The sequence below is a fragment of the Notolabrus celidotus genome, chromosome 13 (assembly GCF_009762535.1).
Source record: "Notolabrus celidotus isolate fNotCel1 chromosome 13, fNotCel1.pri, whole genome shotgun sequence".
NCBI classification, from domain to species: domain Eukaryota; kingdom Metazoa; phylum Chordata; class Actinopteri; order Labriformes; family Labridae; genus Notolabrus; species Notolabrus celidotus.
The window spans coordinates 3,661,826-3,683,053 of NC_048284.1; the positions used below are offsets into that span (position 1 = coordinate 3,661,826).

Below are 21,228 nucleotides of genomic sequence, written 5' to 3' on the forward strand. Positions count from 1 at the left end.
TTATTCGTGGGCTCTGACTCCCTCTGTTGGTCAAATAAATATTTGAATGAAGGCCGGCTGAGAGGAGGATTTATGGATTTAAAATCACAGAGGATCATCTGCTGACTAGTTCATCAACATAAAGGTGGTTTTATCACTATCATGACACAATTTGAGATTAAATTCATCATCGTTTTTGCAAATATGCTCCATATGCATGAGTGGCTAGTACTCAATCACTGCCTCATTACTGGTAGCATCATACATATGTAATGTTAAAGTTTAAGTTTCATGTGCTCATTTGTCTGTACTGCATCTATTAGTATTTTAATATTTTTATTAAACTTTTCAACATATAAGACACACAATATTAAACATACTGAACACAATACATAATGGCCTTACACACTTGCATACACCTGAGCAGCTTGAAATACATCACTGAGAGGGGGAAAGAGAAAGAATAGAAATTATAACAATGGAGAGGGTAATATTAGCATTAAACTGAAATCATACACAAATTTGAAATAAATAAGTGGAAGTCAATTGGCAGGGGTTCTTCCTATATAGTGCAGAAATGGCTGCCATATCCTTTTAAACTTTTGGAGTGAGCCCTGGGTCGTGTATCTAAGTTGCTCCACCAAGATCTGCTTTGTACTGCATCTATTAAAAAACATATGCCATGGTAGTTGTCATATTTATTTTTATATTGTCTTAATTAGGATGTAATTTACACAAACATGTTTTAAAAGCTGTTTGGAAAAGTCACATTCAAAGAGGAGTTTAAAGTGGATGGATGGGCTTCAATATGCACCCTGTGAAATAATCCTCTACCACTAAAAGTCATGCATTTAAAACACTACACACGTATTAAAGTACTGTTGGCAACTTATATACATACAGTATAAAATATGAAATGTTGAAATACTCATTGTGCAATAAGATGTTTCCCTCAGTGTTTGTTTGACTGATGACTATATAGCAATTGATTATGTAGGACTTTCTGGACTCATGATACTGATGCACTTATTTTTGTCCCGTTATTCTGCTTTTGATTTTTAAGATTTAGAAAATTGTGACCAATTTCAACATTTCGAAGGATAATCTTCAGCAATACATATCATACTATCAGCGGGCTGAGATAAGAGTGATATAAAGGTTAGAAATGGATGGGATAGAATGGAATGGAATGGAACGGAGCTGAATGGAACAGAATGGAATAGAATGCTTCTGATTGGTGGAAACCTCAAAACAACGGTGATTCATTCTCAACATCAGAAGTGACTCTTGAGACACCTGATCCCACATCATATCTAATAAATCCACAGAAAGTAGTCCGTCACATTCCCCCTCTGCCTGTTGACACTGTGGTAAAATCGTTAGTGTGGTCTCAGGCTGGTCTTGAGAGTGGGGAAATAATGACAGTTAGCGGGCACAGATGTGAGAGCTGCCTGAGGAGCTACTGGACCCCAACCACCTCTTAGAGGGAACAGTGGAGCAACATTCTGTCCTGTGATCCAGCCAATGGCAGCAAAGCTGGAGAGAGCATCTCTAAGCTGCTGATCTCTACAAAGTCACTTAAACCAGAAGAGGAAGAGATGATAGGTTGTGACATTTGCCTCATTTATGTTTAAAGATGAGTCAAAGTCAAAGCTCTGAGATGAAGGAGAGCTAAATGAGGACAGAAATGTCAACATGAGTCCCGTTTACCTCGTCTGACGTTAACTTCAGTGGAAATGTTCAGTTTCATGTGAATTAGAACAAATACACTGGCTGATGTTTTGGATTGACGTGAACTTAAGTGTCTGGTTTAATGTTAATTAATCCTACTAGGTGGCTGATGAGCACCTATTGCCTTGGAGGCATTACAGAATGTGGAATCAGAGAGAGTTAATTATTTAGCTGTTTGAATATATCAATTTTAAATCAGTTAAATCATCTTTAAATCAGTATTCTAAGTCACCTTGTTTATGTCTTTATTTGATTGCCAGGTAATCCATTGTTATGCGTCATAAATACTGTGTCAAAGAACCATATATAAGGAAAAATAGTGATCTTCATGATAAGACTGCTGAGTCAGCATTATGAGGCCCTACCCCCTGGGCGTATCTGGAGCTCCCAGAAGGCTTGACCCGAGCTTCCGGGTCAAATTTGAAGAATATGATTTGTTTTAATGATGCAATGGTAACGTGTTTGTGATCCCCAAATCAAAACGATCAAAAAGTTATCAGCAGTTAAACTGTTTAAGATACTCTGGGTTTTTTCTGCCTCGAAAAGTTAAAACCAGAGCTGTCTCTACCTTTAAAGAGTTCATAAGTAGAGGAAAGCAGCTCTAACTTGGCCTGGTGATGACGCATCCTCCACCCATGGATGACATCAGCTGTATATATAGAAGCTACATTAAGTGGACACACCCATACAGTTTCCTAACAACAGGGCAGGAAGCCTATAAAGGAATCATCTGATAACAGGCTGAGCTGAGTTTCTATAGATACACAAGTTTGACACTTTAGTGAATAAGAAGGTGAATCAAACACCTTTAATGCTATCTTTTCTTTAGAGTCATAACTAAACTGATAATCTATCTAATCTTTAAAAACATCAGAATAATTTCCAATGTAAACAGTTCCAAAGTCAAGATAAACACGTCGCTGTCACAGCTGCTATCAGTTTTATGACCATCAGTGACAGCCAGACACGTAGAGTTTCTTCCTGATTATTGATCTGATATCTTTGATGACCCAAATACGTAGCTTGTCAGTTAGCGCCTCCAAGAACAAACAACTGAGATTTCATTCCCCAGCCTTACAGCTCCTGACTGACGAATATGAGCATGTCTGAATGACTCTTTTAGGGTTAACTGTGAAACAACCAATGTACGATTTCCTGCTGTAAGGAAGAGTTGGAGCTTCAGGGAAAGAGATACTTAAAGTCCAACGTCCACTTGAAACAAGCCTGACTCAGTGCCAAGAGTGTAGTGCGGCTATCAAGAGATGAGAATACTGATTAAACTTTGGGGGAAACCAAAGACTTCCTACCAACACAGTCAGCTTGGGTTACACCAATAACATCTCTTTTTTTCTAAGCCCCCGTGGAGAACTCCAAGGTTCCCCTCTAGGACCCTTTGTATTTTCACTTTTACATCATTTTCACTGTTTGTTCATCGAATAAATGTGTTAAATAAAGTAATACACAAATATCAACAGGATGTAAGATCATAAATAGTGTTTAAAAGATTAAAACGTCCCTCTAGAACAGGGGTTCCCAAAGTGTGGGTTGGGACCCCCTGGGGTCACAAATGGGGGGTCGTGAAATGTCTTCAAGAATGTTTTTTTTAAAGTTATCTAAAAATAGTACATTTTACCCATTATAGTAAAAAATATGGAAGCTAAATTTGAAATAAAACCTTGAAATTAGAAAATGTAATGATTTTTCTTCCTTTCTTTGTTTCCAGATGACTCCTAAGTTTAGAGTTAGTGAACAGTTGATCATCAAAAGCATCAGTAGCAGTAGGTTAATTCATAACGGCACAGGAAACACAGACACATGCTCATGTAGGTAGGGTCATTTTCTTCAGACCAGCTAAATGAAGCCACATTAAATCAGTTTGAGGGACAGTGGGGGTCAAGAGTGTTTGGCACCTATATTTTGGGGGTCATTGGCTGAAAAGTTTGGGAACCCTTGCTCTAGAACACCACTCTCCCAGCATTCAGGCGTGCTGGTCGTACCTAAAGTCTTTAAAAGTAGCATGGGAGGCAGAACCTTAATTGTCAGGTTCCTCTCCTTTGGAATCATCTACAAGTCAGGCCTCTCTCTACTTTTAAAAATAGGCTTTAAACTTTCCTTTCTGATAAATCTTATAGTTACAGCTGGCTCAGGCTTGGACCAGCTCTTAGTTATGCTGCTATAGGCTTAGACTGCCGGGTGAACACACTGAGTTCAAGTATCTCTCCTCTCTCTCCTCTGTCTGCCTGACACTTACTTTAAATCCTCAAGTCCCTTTAAAGTGACTGACCATAGACCTTTCTGGAGTCCCTGAGCTCCCTTGTCTCGTAGGTTCCTCCGGATCATTGCAGACGGCAGTTCTAGATCAGCCTGCTGTTAGAGGAATTTTCTCCTCACCACCGTAACCTGCTAAATGCTGCAAACTGCTCTGCTCATGGTGGATTAAGACAAGACTGAACTTGTCTTATCTTGTAAATAATACAACTAAGAGTGAGGTCCAGACCTGCTCTTTTTGCAAAGTGTCCTTAGATAACCTTTGTTGGGAGTTGTGGTTATAAAGATGAACTGATTGATGGGTTGATCAGGAAAGAGATTAGAGCACCCGGTTTATCCACAGAAGGTGCCAACATCAACATAGACTGAAAGTTCCTCACTGGAGCTTTAGAGGGGTGCGTTACAGTCTATGTTATTCTGTATTCTAAGTGCAGCTGTGATGAAAGCGGTGGACTGCTGTGTCACTTTGTTTTTGTCAGATTCATCAATAAGCTATTACACTGTAAAAAGACGAGCTGCCAGTAATTGTAAAAGAAAAGAAGCTGCAAGAACACACAGTAAACCTTTGCTCGGAGCCACAGCTACAGGAATTAAAGACCAAAAAGGAGCTCTTTGCATAAGCCCTCATAACTTTAAAAGGTGTTCTCTTCCTAAAAAACAAAACTTCTGATGCACTTTCAGAAAAGTACTTTAGAAAGGTACTTTATTGCTCCCCAGGGGGGAAATTAATTTTTTTCACTCATGCTATTTTTGGACATGCTACACATACAGTTTTTTTGGTATATACATACAAATGCACACACATGCAGTGAACATGCTTAGGGAGAGATGTCAGAGTGAGGATACTGCCGCCAACCAGCGCACCCAGAGCAGTTGGGGGTTCGGTGCCTTGCTCAAGGGCACCCTGGCAGTGCCCAGGCAAGTGAACCAGCACCTCTCCAGCCACCAGTCCACTTGCCAAACTCAAGCGTGCTGGACACGGCCCTGGTGGTGAGGCTTTCAGCAGTGTGTCTGCCCCCTGGTGGCTGGCTGCAGTATAGGTCAAAAAATCCGTCTACCCCGTTCATTTGAATGGGGGAGCAGTCAAACTTTAAAAGATAAATACACGTGGTACAAATGTTTCTCCCATCCGTATGCTGTGGTGATATGTAGTTAGTATTTGAGTGTTTTGTGTTCAAGTCCTCTTTTTCCTGAAAAGTTTCTATTTCGTTAGTTATTAGAGTTTAAAAAAACGGGGTTTTACTTCCTGGTTTCCTTTGATTCACAGCCGCCGTAGAGGGAAACTTCAAAGGACACACAGCGTCTTATAATGCTACACTGTAGGGCGGAGCTTGTTACAATGTTACAATGTTACAGTGTTACAATGTTACAATGTTACAATGTTACAATGTCATTTAGCAGACGCTTTTATCCAAAGCGACGTACATACGAGAACAAGAACAACACAAGCAAAGATCTAGACCAGAGGAAACAAGATCAGTAAGAGGAACAAAGTGCTTCAAGTCAATTTGGGTGCAGGTACTGCCAAGCAGTGTAAAGGCAATGCACAAAAATAAGTAAGGAATTTTTTTTTTTTTTTTTCCCGAAATAAGGAACATCTACAATGAAGCAACCAACCAATTTAAGACCTTCCATTATCATCATCAACAATTAACATCACCACAATAATGACCAAAGTACCAAGTGCTGGGTCACTCAAGAGCTGAACACAGATTCCCAGAGTAGAGCAGGACAGTGTGAGTCAACTGTAGCTGGAAGACATGATCTGCCACTGGGGACAACAGTGGAGAACAGTCTAGCTAAGTGCATAGTGCTTCCTAAAGAGCTGGGTCTTTAGCTGTCTTTTGAAAGTAGAGAGGGACTCTGCAGATCGAATGGAGTTGGCCAATTAATTCCACCATTTAGGAGCAACAGAAGAGAAGAGTCCAGCTAGTGATTTTGAGGCCTTGTGTGCTGGAAGCACTAGGCGCTTTTCAGAGGCTGAGCGTAGCGGGCGAGAAGGGCAGTAGACCTGGATGAGGGGTTCCAGGTAAACAGTGGCTCTGGCTGCACAATGGCAGCGCCCAGGAGCAGGATTTTTTGGCTTCAGAACTGTACAACGGGAAGAGGCGGAGCCAAACTTCGTTCATACTGGGACTCAAATCGGCGACCCTTCGGTTCCCAAGCCAAGTCCCTATGGACTGAGCTACTGCCATCTCCTGTGAGAACGCCAGATCTTTGTCTCTGCCTGCTTTAACATAATGATGGCCACCCAGAAGGCACTTTGTTTGCTTCTGATCTACTGGAAGAGCATCCAGAGGGCCCTGTGTTTGGGTTTATTCTCCTTGGAAAGCATCAAGAGTTGCAATGTTTGGTTCTAATCTAGCGGAGGAACATCCAGAGGGTAATTTGGCTGTGTTTTATCAACTGACAGAGCTTCAAGAGGGCACTTTGTTTATCTACTGGAAGATCATCCAGAGGTTCTTTCTTTGGTTCAGTAGAATGGAAGAACATCCAGAGGATAACTTGTTTATGCTTTCTTCACTAGAAGCACATATTTTTTTCATCAACACCGCCTTCTTCTCCGGGTTGAAACTCTTCCAAACCACAACAATTATGAACAGACAGAGAATCACCAAACTCTAAAAAACATGTCAACTACTGGGAGAAATAAGTAGGTCAACCTGATTAAAAATGACTAGTGCATGCAGGAACTCATAAAACACGTCAACTGCTGGCCAAAATAAGTTGTTCAACCTGCTTAAAATTGACTAATGGGTGTGGGATCTCACCCAGAAGCCTCATGATAAGAGATCCTCTGAGAAAAAATCTGTTAAAACCATGTGTATGTCTCAATACTGGACTTTGTTCTCAGCTGCTTCCAATGTACGACTTTATTACACACACACTCACACATAATCATTTGAGCTGACTTCACCATGGAGCGTTACAGCTGCTAGCTTAACACACATCTCCGTTTGAGTCGTCTTCATTTCAGTGTTTCAAGTCATCTGTGGAGGATTGTTTTTAAAAAGCAGCCATGATCAGCAGGAACTTCAAGAACATTTTGGTGGTCTCCATCGGCTTTCTGTCTCTGTTCACGGCTTATGGAGGTCTGCAGAGTTTACAGGTAGGAACAAGAGGAGCATTATTGTTCACACTTAATATCTAAAAGTCAGTGTCATCTAATTAAAGGGATTTATGAATGAGTAGAGGGGCTGACACAGTGAGACTGCTGTGTTAAGGGTTCAGTACAGAACTGTTAAGACCAGCAGGAGCTTTAAGGGAGCAATCTTTGAGTAAAAACTAGAGAAGGGATCTTTAGAAATAATCAAATAATCAAGCTTTATTTATGTAGCACCTTTCATATAAATCAAATGTAATTCAAAGTGCTTTATAGTGATTGAAAAACAAGAAAAAAGGAGAAATAAAATAATGGCAAGACATGAAAAAAAGGATTTTAAACTAGACTAATTCACACAAACAACAATAAAATATGTGTAATTAAAAATAAGTTAAAGCATCAAAATAACAATAAAAATATTAATAGTTAAAATAAAAAAAATGGGTAAGGATAAAAGTTGAAGATGTATGAAGGCACTAAAAATATCAGTAAAAATGTATAAAAAAATACATGAATATAAAATATAAACAAATAATAATAAATATATTGGATAATATAAATATTTTATTTTAAAATAAATACAAAAATATAAATAATATATATCCAAATATATAATATAAATTAAAAAAATAAATATATAGATAAATAAATAAATAATATAAATATATAGAATAATATAAGTATTTTATTTTAAAATAAATACAAAAATATAAATAATATATATCCAAATATATAATATAAATAAAAAAATAAATATATAGATAAATAAATAATATAAATATATAGAATAATATAAATATTTTATTTTAAAATAAATACAATAATAAAACAACCTTCAAATTAATATAAAAAATCAAAGTTACACAATTATTAAACCCGACATAAAAGCCCGACTGAATAGATAGATTTTTAATTTACTTATAAAAGTCTCAGAGCTGAAGGGAAGCAGTGTCACCAAAAGTTTTCATTCTGTTCGGTGGAACAACTTAAAGAGAGGAGCCAGAGGATCTGAGCATCTCTGAGATGTAGTCTGGTGCGAGGACATGCAGCGCCTCAAAAACTAGTGAAATAATTTTAAAATCAAAACGAAAAGAAACCAGCAGTCAATGTAAAGACTTTAAAATAGATGTAATGTGTGAATAGCTCCTTAAACTCACCATCACTGATACAGGCAATAAACTCATTTAATTAACTTGATTTCTTACATTGAAATGGACTTAACATCATCAAATTTTAATTTGATATAGACTTATGAGACCTTTTCCTTGTATTTTTCTTTAACTGCAAACACCAAGAGCCTTTCAGCATTTTAGGAAATTAGAAATATGGGTTTCATACATTTTTTAATGCTGACTTATTATGATTTTATTATTAGTTTGATCCCTGAAATGCCAAAAATCTCACATTAAATGAAGATAATTTTGAAACACCATCTCTAATGGAAGTTATGTGAGGTATTTTGTATCGTGAGCAGGACTGACTCGCCTTGATACTGTGGGCACCCTGTCTGGATTCTAGTTTGCATGCTCACCTGCTCACTATACAATATCCAGCTTATTACATGGCGATCATCTGAAGTTATGACACAAAATATTGCTTCAAAGATGATTTATGTACACAGCTTATAAAATCCCCGGCCAGAAATCTTATCAGCTTCCTCGCTGGCTGAATCACCAACAAACTGAGCTTATTTGTCATAATTCACAGTAAACTGAACATTTATTTTTGGGGGAATATTACCAGGAAATGACAGACACAGTCTAACTTTACAGATTCTGTTCATAGGAAGGAGAGTCACCGGTCTCTACCTGAGCTTATGAGGCTGAGATAACTAATGCCCCTGATAGGCTTCTTCATGAGCTGATAACTTCACTTCCAGTATTAACTGGATGTCAGACCAGGACAACAGTTTGTGTCTGCAGACCTGGAGGCTGCAGTTTCCAGACCACCATGCTGGGACCACATCTCTAGGACCCCTTGTGTTGTTGTGACAGTTAGGGTGAGGTTAGGACATTCAAGACATCCCCTTTGTCATCTTTCCAGACACCGGAATGCAGTATTAAACATGCCCAATGTTCCACAGTGCAGGATCTTTGTGTTTCTCTCTTTAGAAACACATTTTTTACAATAGATTATATTCAGTGCTTTTATGACATTTGGTCAAGTTAGTCTGTAAATTCCTCATGTATGAGTCACAATGTCACAGCGCAGTAAACCTCTTGTTACTCATTCTTTTATAACTAGCTTCTAAAAACTGCTGCACAAATTGAGCAAAGCTTTAGCTCAGGGAGGCGAGGAAGTCAAGTTTGGCCTACAGAACATCAGCGACTCTTGACGCCAGACTCAATCTACAAAATGACCGTTATTTGAAGTTATTTTTGGGGGCTTTTTTTTGCCTTTATTGGCAGGACAGCTGAAGAGAGACAGGAAGTGTGGGGAGTAGAGAGTGGGGGAAGACATGCAGCAAATGGTTGGGCCGGGAGTCGACCCAGTGACCTCTGCGACGAGGACTGTAGCCTCTATACGCAGGGCGCTTAGACCTCTAGCCCACCAGCGCCCCAAAATGGACGTTATATTTAACAGCTTTAGCCTGCCTACTCTTCCTTCCTTCCCTCCACCCTACCTCCTGCTTTTCTGCTGTGTCTGGGGGGTCTTTGCTGCTGCTCTCCCTGCCTTGGGTTTACATGTATGCATGTGCAAGAGAGGCAGGGAGGTGTGCTCTCCCCACCTCAGGTTTTTGGTGGAAGGGCAGGGAGCTAATTTCAGTTACTGCATACAAATTACTTCTTTTGACAAGAGTCATCCTGACTGAACTAAAGTTTTGGTTTGTACTGTTGGAACTTTAAACCTCAAGATGAACACATGAGTGTATTTGGTATCAGTGCATCAGTGTGAGTAAGTGAGGGTGGTTTTACTTGGATATGAGCAAATATTCATGAAATAGAGGGCGTCTCAGTTACTTTTGTTGTACAAGAATCAACTTTCAAAATAAAATGTTTCTGTCCTTTGAGTGTTCAGGAGTCTTGGACCAAAGTTAGTATCTCAGACAGAATTGTTCTCATTAAACTGACCTGACACTGAGTCTAATCTAAGAACACCTTCAGCCAAGTTAAAGTGAAACAAGTCAAATGCTCCTTTGTCATGGACTTCTGTCTCTGTGTGTGCAGAGCAGCCTGAATGCAGAGGAAGGGATGGGCGTGGCGTCTCTGAGCGTCATCTACGCCTCCATCATCATCTCCTCCATGTTCCTGCCACCCATCATGATCAAAAACCTGGGCTGTAAATGGACTATCTGTGCAGGCATGGCCTGCTACGTCTCCTACTCCTTTGGGAACCTTTACCCCGGATGGTAATCTGTCCATTAGTCAATCATTACATCACATCACATCATACATAATGCTTGTTCACGCCCCTGCTCTGTGGTCACTTTTGCACATTTGCATGTTTTGAGTACAGTTTTTCTGCTGCAGGATTTTGTCACATAGATGTTGTTTTAAAGCACTTTCTAACCCGTGTTTAAACAAAGCTTCTCTTATTGTTTCTGTCCCACAGGTACACTCTGATCCCCACCTCTATGATCCTAGGTTTGGGGGGCTCGCCCATGTGGTCGGCTAAATGCGCGTACCTGACCATCACCGGAAACATCCAGGCGGCTAAAGATGGAAAGAAGGGCTCTGATGTCATCAACCAGTACTTCGGCATCTTCTTCTTCATCTTCCAGTCGTCTGCCGTGTGGGGAAACCTCATGTCGTCGCTCATCTTTGGACAGGACACAAATATAGGTAAGAGGAGAAGACCATTAATTATAACTATCACCATTAATTCATCAAGAGTCACATTCACTCATGCTCCTGATACAATCCTAATATTTAGCTCCCCTTATGTAAGTCCATGGAGAACACAACCACCACCACTCACCATGACTTCAGTAATAAATATAAACTCATCTCATTTTTATTTATAGAGCACTTTTCATACATTCAAGTATGCAGAGAGACAGAAAACAACCGTAACAGGTAAAATGATACAATGCTAAAACAAGATAGGGGAAAGTGATAGAAATAAAAAAAATAAAATCAATAATAAAATCATTACAAAAAAATCAGATAAATACAATAAAATCATAAGATAAAATCAATAAAATCATAAGATAAAATCAATAAAATTAAACCAGAAAAATAGCAGAAAAAAATTAAAAACAAAATAAAATCAGATTCATAAAAAACACAAAATTAAGTAAAATCAATGAAATAAAATCTGAAAAAAACAATAAAATGAAATAAATCACTACAACAAATAAAATCAGATGAATATAAAAAATTAAGATCAAACAATTACAATAAATACAATTATTACAATAAATTCAATAACAATAATCAGATAAATATTAGAAAAAAAATTCAAATAAAATAACAGAAAATAAGATAGAATAAAATAAAATATAAAAATGATGCTAACACAATGGAAATAGTGGTAATTATGCAGTCCAGGGCTAAAAACCATAAACGTATTACTCCAAGTTAAAAGCCAGATTAAAAAGGTAAGTCTTAAGTTTACTTCAGAGAATTCCGCAGTTCAGGGGCATTAAAACAGAAAGCTCTGTTGCCAGCTCTGGTGAGGTACAAAGTATAAAGGGATAAAGTACAATCATAACCTTTCTGACCATGTCAATAAGAAGAGAAACTGTAGGAGCTTCCTGTGAGTACATTTCATGGCAGAGCTGCTGTGTTTTTTGTGACACCGATGCTAAAGTGACCTCTTAACCCTTTGTCTGTGGAGTTTGCTGCATTACACACACACACACAGGAAATGCAAACCTAAAAGTGAAAAGTTTGAAGCTTGAAATGCAGCATACCTTCATCCCATGATTTGGACCATGACACTTCCTGGAGAGCTTTTCCTCTTCATTAGTGACCTGCTCCAATGTGGGTATGAAAACAAAGCTGGACCAATAAGAACAAACATCTGATGTCATATGTCCTGCCTTGCTCCAAAACTAAAAGCTCAATGGTTCAAACCAGTTCAAACTGGTAAAATATCACTCTGAAGACCCCCGTGTCACCCTCAGAGTCATTTTATCAACAAAGTCAGCAGAACTGTGGACTTAAAGGGAGAATGCAAAGATTAAAAAAAAATCTTAGGTTTTAAATTAATCACGAGTGCAGACAAAGGTTGAGAACGAAACATTTTGAAAGACACAAAACAGACTTGGGAGAATAAATAAACATGGAGCATAAGCATAAAAAATTAAATAAAATAATTATTAAAAGCAACAAATATTTTAAATGAACTTAAAAGGACATTAAATTATCTTATATTAGCTTTCAAAAACAAAAAAGCTTTAATAGATATTTTAAAGGTATTCAATTCTGTTCTGAAGAACTTTTAAAGACATGGCAAAAATTCTAAAACAATTTTAGAAGAAACAGAATTGTTTTTAGAGAACTTAAATTTGTTAAAAGAACTTTAAAAGACATAAAAAAAATATATAAAAGAAATTAAAAAGAAACAGAATTATTTTTAGAGAACTTAAAAAGACATAAAAAAAATTCTAAAACACCGCCTAAAAAACACAAAATGAACATAATATTTTTATTTCAAACATTCTTATGTATATCATATTCCATTTCCTCTGTGTCCTTTCTACTAAAAGCCTCTAAATTCTACACACTGCACCTTTAAAAGAGATCACAAACCGATCCGCCCTTTTAAAAGTGATCTAATCTAATCTTAAAATCAATCACTGGAGGGATTTGATCTTGTTTATGGTTCTGGTTTAAGCCCTGGAGTTCTGTACAGCCGTAGATTCATTAAATAAAGTTGAAGAAAAGGAGCGTCATGTTCTCTTTCCCCCTTCATCCCTATCTAGTCCGTTCCTCCCTCTGAACTGCTGATACACAAACCCACAAACACTGAGTGCTCAAGGTCTACCAGCTGGATCACAACCTTTTTATGGGTCTGACTTCAGAGGATAATATAAGGAGGGTGTGAGTGGGTGATGGATGAAGTTTGTGTAAATCCTTTTATTGCTGCTGACGCTCTCCAGCTTATCAGTTTGGATGATGTCAGGAACTCGTAAACACGTGCTTCTGGGAAGAACAACACCATGCAGTTATTTATGCGTGCATTATTTCCGTATTAAAGGTGACATATCATGCAAAATCGACTTTTTAATGGTTCTCTACCTGAAATATGTGTCCCTGTCTACAAACCCCCCCAAAAATGAAAAGAATCCATTCTGCCCCTGTTCTGATTTCTCCACCTTTCTGTAAATGTGTGCTGAAACGAGCCGTTTCAGTTTTCAGTGTTTTTGTTACGTCACAACGACATCCGGTCTGTAACAGGAAGTCAGAGCTCGGAGCTTGTTCAGCCCATAGACTGTATAAAATACAACTCAACCCCTCCTCCGTTTTTCATTCCCTGCACACGTGTGCTAACAAGGAGCTTAGGAGGGAGGCATGCTAGTTGTAGGCTGTCTTAATAAACACAGAGGTCGGTTTGACTCCCCACGTCTGCAGATTTGAAGATCTAGTGGATGATTTTTATTTATCATGGAAAAGTGCTAGCGCTAGTTAGCATAGCCACATAGCTACATGTTCGTAGCTGTAGCTGTGTACCAAGACACACGTCGACATACTGACAAATAAAACAACAAGAAACACTAAATCTGTGACCAATCCTTCAGAAAGGTCCTGCTGCAGGCGCCTCTCCATCAGGATCAGATTCTGGATCAGATTCAGAGGGTTGAAGTAACGCGGGTCTGTGAGCAGCCAACATGTAAACATTAGATCAACGTGCTGGAGAGCCGAGGCCACATCCACTTCATGAGGGGGCGTGGTCAGAGAGCTCATTCTCATTTAAAGGCACAGACACAGAAAACAGCCTGTTCTGAGCAGGGCTGAAAAAGAGGGGTTTACAGGCAGACCAGAATCTGATTTCAAAGTGTTTTTTTGATCAGAAACTTCAAAGACATGTTTTGGGGACCTCTTAGACCAATATATTGATGAAAAAGAGCATAATATGTCACCAACATATTTCATCTTTATATCAACAGGTTTTGTGATATTTTCCACCATGCATGTCTTCGTGAGCTTGATCACTTCAGTGAAATGTTGTGTATTTGTTTCCCATCCAGCTGACATCTCAGAGGAGCAGCTGCAGACGTGTGGAGCTGCAGACTGTGGCCTCACCGTCCCCGTCAACAGCACCACCAACAGACCTGCTCAGAAGCTGGTGTGGACACTCGTCGGATGCTACATCGGTAATTATGAGGGGGTTCTTCCATCACAGCGTCAGGCCCCTCAATAACAGGCAGCAATGCTGACTCACAGTCCGTCTCATCAGGTGTCGGTGTGCTGGCCATCCTCATCGTGGCCATCTTCCTGGACAACATCGACCGGGATCAGACCAGCGATTTTCGTGAGAACCGTGAGCCGTTCCTTCAGACGTTCTTGGCCACGTTCACACTGCTGAAGGACTGGAGGCTGGTCACCCTCATCCCCCTCACCATGTACAGCGGCTTCGAGCAGAGCTTCCTCTCTGGAGAGTACACCAAGGTGAGGATCCAGAATCAGAGAGGCCATCTTGATCTCTCAAGAGAAACACACCAACACCAAACAGTAATGACTCAAGTGACAAGAGTTGAGGTTTCTGTGAAGGTTCTCAGTCATCCAGGTCATGGCAATCCAAAGCTTGATCCGTAAGGCAACTGGACTGGTAGAAATTCTTGAAGACATTTCACCTCTCCTCCGAAAGGCTTCTTCAGTTCTGACCAGACTGGGGCAGAACTAGAGAATACAAGCCTCTAACAGTCGTGGGTGTGTCCAGGAGTCACAAAAGGGGTCCTTAGTTGGGGTTGAAGTTTGGGATTTTATATATCCGTTCCCTCCAGGAGAAATTAGTTTAGCCCTAAACTCTGGGATCATGTGTAGCTCAAAGGTTAGGTGACACAACCTGTATTTGCTTTTGACAAGCTTACACTCACAAAAGGGAAGTGAGTTTCTTTTTCATTTTCAGGTGTTTTAATTTAATTTGAGAAACAAGACTAAAGGTTCAATATCACCTCCTGCAGGACTGGGGTGGAACAACAGTTGTGGATTTAAGGAAGCAAGGAAACTAAGGCATAACACATGCAGCAACCTCTGGTGTTGAAAGCAAAGCCAGTGCAGAAGTGCAGAAAACTGCAGTTCCTTGAGTGTCCACTTGAGGCTGACTCTGAAGGCAAAGGAAACTCCATAAGGCCCCATGTTAAAATGAACAATTTTAAGCAGCCTTGGTCTTGATGACTCATTTGTTTATTTGTACAAATTTGTGTGGCAAAGTTGACTAAGAGGTGGGTGCATTGCTGCCAGGTGTCTGAAGGTCCCTCTAAGCTCCCCCTCTTTGTTTCTAGATTCCCCTAAAGTTAGTTGGAGCCATCATTTCCAATATGGTGGCCGCTAAACGCCTTGACATAAACAAATCATAGACTGTATAATTAATGGACGTAGTATCCGTGACGTCACCCATCTGTTCCTGAAGCTCTGTTTTGAAGCCAGTAGTCGGCGGCAGCCATATTGGAAATGCTGAACTCAACCTAACTTCGTCCAATCGAGTGAGAGGTAAAGAGGCGGGCCTTTAGCCTTTTCACTAACAGCTACAGTGTTCCCGCCTGTCAATCAAGTCAGCCATGCCCTTATTTGGGCATTACTTGTAAGTTTAATATCTTTAGAAATAACGAGTTATAAAAGAATTGTGCGTGCCGAGAGAGAAATGAGCTATTCAGACCTAAACTGTTTTTTGAACCAGGCTGTAAACATGTTTATTTCTGCTGTAAAGATTGTCTTCTTTGAATGGGTGTGTATGTGGTTTCCTGTGTTTCTGCAGCCAGCCTCTAGTGGACGCTCAGTGAACTGCAGTTTTTAGCACTTCAGCATGGGCTTCATATTTTAAGACTGGAGGTTGCTGCGTGAAACAAACGGTTTACGTCACTAAGGCTACATGTTTTTTTTTTTTAAGATACATTTTTTTGCCTTTTTGCCTTTATTTTATAGGACAGCTGAAGAGAGACAGGAAATGTGGGGAGTAGAGAGCGGGGGGAAACATGAGGTAATGGTCGATCGGCCGGGAATCGAGCCGGCGACCCCTGCAACGAGGACTGTAGCCTCTGTATGTAGGCCACTAGCACCCAGTTTATACAGTTTGTGGCACAACATTAAGAAGAAACATTGTGCAGTATGACTTTATGTGGAAAGAGCTGCTTCAGAATGACGTGAGAATGATGCTGTTGAGGTGACCAGATTTATAAACATTAGAATTTTTTGTCTCACCTGTCAACCTCAGGAATATTCAACTTGTTGAAAATGTTGTTACTTCAAAACAAAGACATGTAAGTGACAGAAAACAAAACAAAATCCCAAAACAGATCCTCCCTTTAGACTCTGTTTTCGATTTCTGAGTTTGAGCCACTAGGGGGCAGAGTTCCCGAGCAAACATCCCATACAGCATTCTCTTGACACATTTACTTGATTCTCTGGGTTGTACATTGTCCCCCTTCCCTAACATTCATTAGATATCACTTAGACATGATGTATTAATAATATGTAATGAGTCTATTGTGTGTCTCTCTGATAGAACTACGTGACGTGTGCTCTGGGGATCCACTACGTTGGATTCATCATGATGTGTTTTGGAGCCGCGAACTCTCTCTGCTCATTTCTGTTTGGGAGACTTGCTCAGTACGTCGGGAGAGCCACGCTGTTCTATCTGGGTAACTATCCTCCTGTAAAGTCACACAGACACAAAGATGGAAAATATGTTTTTATGATTAAAGGTGACATATCATGCCAAATTGACTTTCTAATGGTTCTCTACCTGAAATATGTGTCCCTGTCTACAAACCCCCCGAGAATGAAAAGAATCCATTCTGCCCCTGTTCTGATTTCTCCACCTTTCTGTAAATGTGTGTGAAACGAGCCGTTTCAGACTTCCGTGTTTTTGTTACGTAACAACAATATCCGGTCTGTCACGGAGTCAGAGCTCGGAGCTTGTTCAGCCCATAGACTGTATAAAATAATACTGAATCCCTCCTCCGTTTTTCATTACCTGCACACATGTGTGCTAACAAGGAGCTTAGGAGGGAGACATGCTAGTTGTAGGCTGTCTTAATAAACACAAAGGTCGGTTTTACTCCCCACGTCTGCAGATTTGAAGATCTAGTGGATGATTTTTATTTATCATGGATAAGTGCTAGCGCTAGTTAGCATAGCCACATAGCTACATGTCGTAGCTGTAGCTGTGTACAAAGACACACGTCGACATACTGACAAATAAAACAACAAGAAACACTAAATCTGTGACCAATCCTTCAGAAAGGTCCTGCTACAGGCGCCTCTCCGTCAGGATCAGATTCTGGATCAGATTCAGAGGGTTGAAGTAACGTGATCTCTGAGCAGCCGTGTATATTCAGCCAACATGTAAACATTAGATCAACGTGCTGGACAGCCGAGGCACATCCACTTCCTGAGGGGGCGTGGTCAGAGGGAAAACAGAGTGTTCTGAGGAGGACTGAAGAAGAGGACTTTTCAGGCAGACCAAAATCTGATTTCAAAGCGTTTTTTTGAGCATAAACTTTAAAGACATGTTTTGGGGACCTCTTAGACCAATATATATTGATGGAAAAAAGCGTGATATGTCCCCTTCAAGGGCTGATTAAAAAAGCAGTTTTAAAGGGTATTTTATGTTGGATTTAGCCTACTCTTTGTACATTTTTGTGTTACAGAGCCATAAAAAGAAGACTTATAATTATATGAAATTACCTTATTACCAAGCTATTAACTTAAGACACAAACTACTTTCAAAAAACATTGATTCAAAGAATATTTTATTGATTTAAAATTATTTATGTACACAGCTTTTAAAATTCTACTCTGAAAGATTTTCTGTTCATGATAGCTTTGAGGGGCCAGAACAACATTAAAGGTCATGATTAAATGACACTACACATTTTTTAATCCATTAAATGAGCATGCTACTTTTAGTAAAACAAATTATTCATAAAGAAAAAAATGTGACAAATTTTATCTTTATGAATTTTTTAAAAATATTTCACAAATTCTCAAGTTTTAGTTGCTCATTTCTACCTCCAGAGGCTAAACCGCTGTGCTCTTCAGCCCCTGGTGGCCAAATTGAGTATTACAACAACAAATACTTGCATTAAATAAAATTAAAAAAATATATATATATATAGTCCCAGTAAATCCACAGCTGTTACTGTTCCATGGTGATGGATTCTTATCTGCCTGTTGCGGTGGATTTAACATGAAACTGTCAGATTGATTTGACATGACGTGTGATCAGTTTGTCTCTGGTGTTGCTCATGTTAAAGTGAAAGTTAATAACTGTTGTCAAGGAGTTTTGACCAATCAGAATCAAGCATGTTACAGCCGGGTAATAATAAAGACTTAACAGTGCATGATCATACTGATAATATCTGATGTGCCCGTTTGTTTATTTTCAGCTGCAGCTTTAAACTTCGGCTGCATCATCGGTCTCTTATACTGGAGGCCTCATCCTGGCGAGCTGGCCGTCTTCTTCGTGTTTCCTGCTCTGTGGGGGATGGCCGACGCAATCTGGCAAACTCAGACAAACTGTAAGAAATGAACAGCTATTTCTTCTTCATGCAGGAATAGTTGAGATCAGTGTGGACCGCAGTGGACGGCTGACTAACCATCCAACACTGCCATGTATTTTGCACTTCAGCACTCCTGCCTATAACGTTGGTACATCATTTCCAAACTAATCACTCATTGGTTCATAGAAGGGTTTCTCAAGTCTCTACCAAAGTCTGTTCAATTTGTCCCCAACATTCAGTTTCCTAAAACCTCTTTTCCACTAACGGGAACCGGGTTGTATTTCTGGGCTGGTGCTCGCAAACCAACTGACACTGTTTGACGACCCTGAAAAGAGATGTCAGATTTAAAGTCTCTCCAGATGACGACTGTCTGATTCTTTAAACACTTTGTATTTTGTGTCCTCTCTCTCCTGCAGCTCTCTACGGCGTCCTGTTCCCCCGGGATAAAGAAGCAGCGTTCGCCAACTATCGGATGTGGGAGTCGCTGGGTTTCGTCATCGCCTTCGCCTACAGCACCTTCTTATGTCTGGAGTATAAGCTGTACATCCTGTTGGCCGTGCTGGTGCTGACCATGATCACTTACCCCATAGTGGAGTACAAGGAGTATAAGAACCCCACGCCACCCATCGAGAAGGGAACGTACACAAAAAACAAAGACTCTGACGACATGGACGAGGGGAAAGTCATCTGTCAGACGGAGTTATAGACAGAGAGACTTTTTACTACATCCTGGTATTCACGCCGCTAAGTTCAAAGTGCATTAAAATGCTGTTCTGAATAAACTTCACATATTGTAAGATGTTGTGAATTGAATGACAGATATATGTATCTTTTGCAACGATACAATTCTCTGTGGTGTTTTTCTAATGTCTCTCTCCTGTGTCTAAAATGACGAATTGTAAATTTGATGATTTTTTTGGTGCTTAATAAATGTAAATATGTTAAGATGTGTGTCTAAATAATAAACATTTGTACAGATGTTTCTCTTCAGCTCACTTTGTCTACGACTACACTGTCAAAAAAAAACAACTCCAGATTTATGGACCAGACGAAAAGCTAAATTCATGAATAAATGACACATTATGCATTTTTTAATCCATTATATGAGCAAGCTATTTTTAATCAAACAATTTATTTTTTTAGAAAAAAATATGACAAATTTTATGTTTACAGAAAATGTTCGAATATATATATTTTTTGTTGGAGTCTAGCTCATTTCTTCCACAAGTGGCTAAACCGAGGTGCTCTTCAGCCCCTTGTGGCCAAATTGAGTATTACAATAACAAACACTTGCATTAAATAAATTAAAAATATAAATACATAAATAAACTGATATTAGGATGTTTCTTAAATGCTGCTCTCAAATGGCTCAGTTAAAAACATGTCATATATTGTTATAATTAAACATCAAAAAGTCTGAGTCAGACAAAGAATGGTTTTTATTATAATCATTATCATATTTTGGGGCTTTTATGCCTTTATTCATAGAGGACAGAACAGTGGATAGAACAGGAAACAGGGAGAGAGAGAGAGAGAGGGAATGACATGCAGGAAAGGGGCCACAGGTTGGAATGGAACAGCCAGCCTGAGGACTACAGCCTCTATACATGAGGCGCCCCACTTAACCACGAGACCAAACCAGCGCCCCAAGAATCTATTACTTTATCCATAGATATATACATATATGTCTCTTCCATGTTTGTCACCTGTAAATGTAACAGCAGCGTATTCTGAGGCAATGAAAAACAAAAGTATGTTGAAAAGACAGAATTGGCAGGACTTATTCTTTCTTTCTTACAGACGATTTTCTTTTGGGAGAAAATAACTTATAATTATTACTAAGATAACGTTATTTATACAATCAGTTCTGTGTCACACTCATTTTAAATTGATCAACTTGATGAACTCTGTTTTTCTTCTCTCTCTACAGACTGCTTTTTCTCTCTTCTCTCTTTATCCTCATTATGGTGGGAAGGTAGGGGGAGGTAGAGCGTGCAGCCATAACTGGTTGAGGCGAGCTGAATCTCAAACAGGCTTCTTGCCCTGGATCTGCTTCCCTGTCCTCTTTTTAAAATCTCTATAGACTCTTGGTGTTCTCTCCCTTCACTTCCCCTCGAGAGGGAACACGGGGAGGTAGAGCTTGCAGCCTAAACTGGTTGAGGTAAGCTTGAGCTGCTTCCCTGTCCTCTTTCTAAAATCTCTATACGGACACTTTTCTTTGTGTTCTTTTTTCTCTCTTGAAAATGGGGTAGTAGGGGGAGGTAGAGCGTGCAGCCTAAACTTGTTGAGGTGATCTTGAGAGCCAAAACAGGCTTCTTTGCCTTGTTATGCGTCCCTGTTCTCTTTCTACAGACACTTTCCTTGTTTTCTTTCTTCTCTCATAGAAATGGAGGAGTATTGGGAGGTAGAGCGTGCAGCCTAACCTGGTCAGGGTGAGTTCTAGCACATACAGGATTCTTGCCCTGACTCTGCTTCCTTGTCCACTTTCTACATTCTCTTTTCATTGTTTTCTCTTTCATCTCATTACAGTAGGAAA

At 39.5% G+C, this 21,228-nt stretch overlaps 1 protein-coding gene across 2 annotated transcripts; it reads left to right on the forward strand.

The window, feature by feature from the left end:
* Positions 1-6,896: 6,896 nt before the first annotated feature.
* On the forward strand, positions 6,897-19,671 carry unc93a (unc-93 homolog A). 2 transcript variants are annotated; one of them, XM_034699836.1, is made up of 8 exons: positions 6,897-7,087; positions 10,249-10,430; positions 10,634-10,863; positions 14,217-14,342; positions 14,426-14,637; positions 16,694-16,829; positions 18,579-18,710; positions 19,109-19,671. In XM_034699836.1, the coding sequence occupies exons 1-8, from the start codon at positions 6,998-7,000 to the stop codon at positions 19,396-19,398; spliced, it is 1,398 nt and encodes a 465-aa protein (XP_034555727.1). In that variant the 5' UTR covers positions 6,897-6,997; the 3' UTR covers positions 19,399-19,671. The 2 variants fall into 2 exon arrangements, with proteins under 2 accessions (XP_034555727.1, XP_034555728.1); XM_034699837.1 differs by having other exon boundaries at positions 6,970-7,087; positions 10,254-10,430.
* Positions 19,672-21,228: the final 1,557 nt, after the last annotated feature.

Coding starts and splice junctions, on each gene's coding strand:
- unc93a (XM_034699836.1), top strand. CDS start 6,998: ATGATCAGCAGGAACTTCAAGAACATTTTGGTGGTCTCCATCGGCTTT. Junction 14,638..16,693: donor TCTCTGGAGAGTACACCAAG/GTGAGGATCCAG, acceptor TCTCTCTGATAG/AACTACGTGACGTGTGCTCT. Junction 16,830..18,578: donor AGCCACGCTGTTCTATCTGG/GTAACTATCCTC, acceptor GTTTATTTTCAG/CTGCAGCTTTAAACTTCGGC.